Source organism: Triticum aestivum, chromosome 3A, assembly GCF_018294505.1.
Source record: "Triticum aestivum cultivar Chinese Spring chromosome 3A, IWGSC CS RefSeq v2.1, whole genome shotgun sequence".
In the NCBI taxonomy this organism is placed as follows: Eukaryota; Viridiplantae; Streptophyta; class Magnoliopsida; order Poales; family Poaceae; genus Triticum; species Triticum aestivum.
The window spans coordinates 82,042,505-82,044,105 of record NC_057800.1 but is presented as its reverse complement, the minus strand read 5'-3'; the positions used below and the strand labels follow the sequence as shown (position 1 = coordinate 82,044,105).

Here is a 1,601-nt window from a genome sequence, read left to right as displayed (position 1 = left end):
TGCGAGCAATGAACTTGAACTTGGTGGGCTGAGGATACCACTGTCCTCCTAACCATCCAATCGCAGGTTGGTTCGCAGTGAACTAACTTATTAGAGCATCTCCCACAGGCGCCCAACGCGCCGCGCGGTAAAAACGGATTTGGCGCGCGCCCATCGCCTGGTTTGGCGCGGCGCGCAACGTTTGCTCCAGCAGCCGCGCTGAAAAGCCCCGCGCGCGTGCAGCTCCAGCAGGCGTGGTAAAATGCAGCGTGCGCTCATTCTACAATATTTTTTAAATTAAAATTACATAGATAAAAAAACGATACAAAGATATTTTACATCGGTGCAACTACTATGGCATAGAGATAGTTTGACATACATAGATAGATAGATACTACTACGGCATAGATAGATAGATAGAAACTACTACGGCATACATAGATAGAAAACTACTCCAAGTTGCTACCATCACCATCATCATTCTCGTCGGTGTCGTCCGAGGTTGAGAGCTGTATGTCGTCCCAACGTTCATCGTCCGAGGTGAAGAACGACCTCCCACCTGCGGAGACGATGTCGCACTTCTCGTTTGCCACTGCCTTCCGCTGACGCCGGTCCGCCCGCTCCGAGCGGCGCCTTGCCGTCCTCTCCGCCCAGTAGGCACGCTCGGCGTCGACGTCCTCTGGGTGGCGACGGCGCCACTCCGCCATGGCTCGCTCGTCCTCCTCGGCGACGAGGAGACGGCGCTGCCGCCGAGAGTGGTCGGCACGGTCCATGTCCGTGATGAGACGTGGCGGAGGGGCGACGCGCTGCGCCTCCTCGCGCGTGAAGACGTCCCGGAAATTCATCTGCAACCGGGGCCTCTCCAAGCGCCACGCCGCCGCGTCGTACGCACGGGCCGCTTCGCGCACGCTCCGAAACGTCCTGAGGCCGAGCCGGACGTCGCCGGCCCGTATCTCGGCGGAGTACCAGCCGTTGGGGCGCTCGCGGACGCCGCGAAAGCCCGAAGCACCCCAGCGGCGCGGCGGCATGGTGGCGCGGTGGTGGCGCAGAAAGCGGCAAAGCGACGAGGTTGCGAGGAGGAGGGCGCGTGGCTGTTCTGTGCGCGTGGCGAAGCGCGGGACTTTATAGGCGCGCGTGAAGCGGCGCGCCACATCTACCGCGCCGCGTGCCGCTTTCTCCCGCGCGCGCGCAAACGCTTCTCGCGCGCGGTAACTTCCCGCCACCGCTGACGCGCGCGGAACCAACCTGCGCGCGCGAAAAACTGCTTTTACCGCGCGGGCGCATGTTTTGCCGCGCCTGTTGGAGATGCTCTTAGTGGTTTTATGTAGAAAGGGCGCGTTCCGCATGGGCATATGAACCCACTTTTTAAAATTGGCATTTTAGACACGTTTTAAAATGTTAAAAATAAAAAAATCACGCATACATCTTCGCAACATGTGTGGACGGCACAAAGTTTTATGAGAAAAATCTTTTTTTGGTTTGCCTTTGCAAAAAGACAAATTCCAGTGCTTCTAAATAGCATTCGAGAACTTTTTTTGTCTTTTTTGCACAAGCATTTTGCGTCTACATAGAATGTGAAGATGTATGCGTGAGACTTTTTTCATATTTTTTGTATTTAGAAA

General features: G+C 56.0%; 1 protein-coding gene across 1 annotated transcript; it reads right to left on the bottom strand.

Moving 5' to 3' along the window:
* Window positions 1-428: 428 nt before the first annotated feature.
* LOC123056809 (uncharacterized) lies at window positions 429-1,325 on the bottom strand. Its single transcript, XM_044480074.1, has one exon. The coding sequence runs from the start codon at window positions 1,323-1,325 to the stop codon at window positions 429-431; it is 897 nt and encodes a 298-aa protein (XP_044336009.1).
* Window positions 1,326-1,601: the final 276 nt, after the last annotated feature.

Excerpts from the sequence above, each read along its gene's own strand:
- LOC123056809 (XM_044480074.1), bottom strand. The coding sequence starts at position 1,325 with ATGCGGAACGCGCCCTTTCTACATAAAACCACTAAGAGCATCTCCAAC.